This window comes from Coniophora puteana, assembly GCF_000271625.1.
Source record: "Coniophora puteana RWD-64-598 SS2 unplaced genomic scaffold CONPUscaffold_100, whole genome shotgun sequence".
NCBI classification, from domain to species: domain Eukaryota; kingdom Fungi; phylum Basidiomycota; class Agaricomycetes; order Boletales; family Coniophoraceae; genus Coniophora; species Coniophora puteana.
In genome coordinates this window covers 1-776 of record NW_006913152.1, presented here as the reverse complement: position 1 = coordinate 776, position 776 = coordinate 1, and the positions used below count along the sequence as shown (strand labels likewise).

General features: G+C 58.5%; 1 protein-coding gene across 1 annotated transcript; it reads left to right on the top strand.

Moving 5' to 3' along the window:
• Window positions 1-128: 128 nt before the first annotated feature.
• Window positions 129-773, top strand: CONPUDRAFT_78487 (uncharacterized protein; the record flags this gene model as incomplete). Its single annotated transcript, XM_007777829.1, has 3 exons — window positions 129-320; window positions 370-623; window positions 672-773. Coding segments are annotated over 3 exons (548 nt in total), but the record flags the coding sequence as incomplete, so codon positions are not given.
• Between the last annotated feature and the right edge of the window lie 3 nt (window positions 774-776).

Here is a 776-nt window from a genome sequence, read left to right as displayed (position 1 = left end):
TCCGGCGAGATCTGTCCGACGCGATCACGTGATGGGTGCCACTACCGACCAAATAGGACCAATCAACCTTTCGACGCGTTTCGCGTCGTCACTTCACCTTCTGTGCAACGTCAGCCATCTCACCAACAATGTCCAACTCTGCATCCACCCCTCAAACACTTCCTGGATGGGCGACCGATACCGGCTTCGTATGGCCGACCGACGCTGAGAGCGCCCAGCGTCTGCTCGATCAGCAAGAATATCGCTGTCATGCCATGGTCGAGTTTCGCCCCAACCCGCAACAGAACTACCTCACCGCGACGATTATGAACAACGACCTGGTACGTCGTTCTTTCTATCGGCTGTGTTCTTCTCATTATTCCCGACCAGGAAACGTTTATGCCCGTCCTCGAGTACATCTTCGAGCAGTCGGTCGAGTGTGGCGGCCCATGGGACATTTCGCTTCCCCCCCTCCTCAACGCCTTGGACGACCTCGCGCAGCCCGTCGACCTAAGGGACCTCTACCACCACAAGGACGCCGTCCTTCAAACCCAAAGGTACCAATGGGTCCCGAAGTCGGGGATGTCGGCCCCCGTCCCAAACCCAAAGGGCGAATGGTGGGAGATCCTCCGTCAGCCGGCGCTGTAAGTCTTTCTTTTTGTGTTTCCCCATTCCTAATTTCATCTCGCCAGTGACCGTGCCAGGCACCACGAGCTGTTCTCGTCGTCGTCGTCGTCGGCCGCGTCCGGGTCAGGTGCCTCGGCATCGGTCGCTCGTTCNGCGGGATCGTCGCTGTC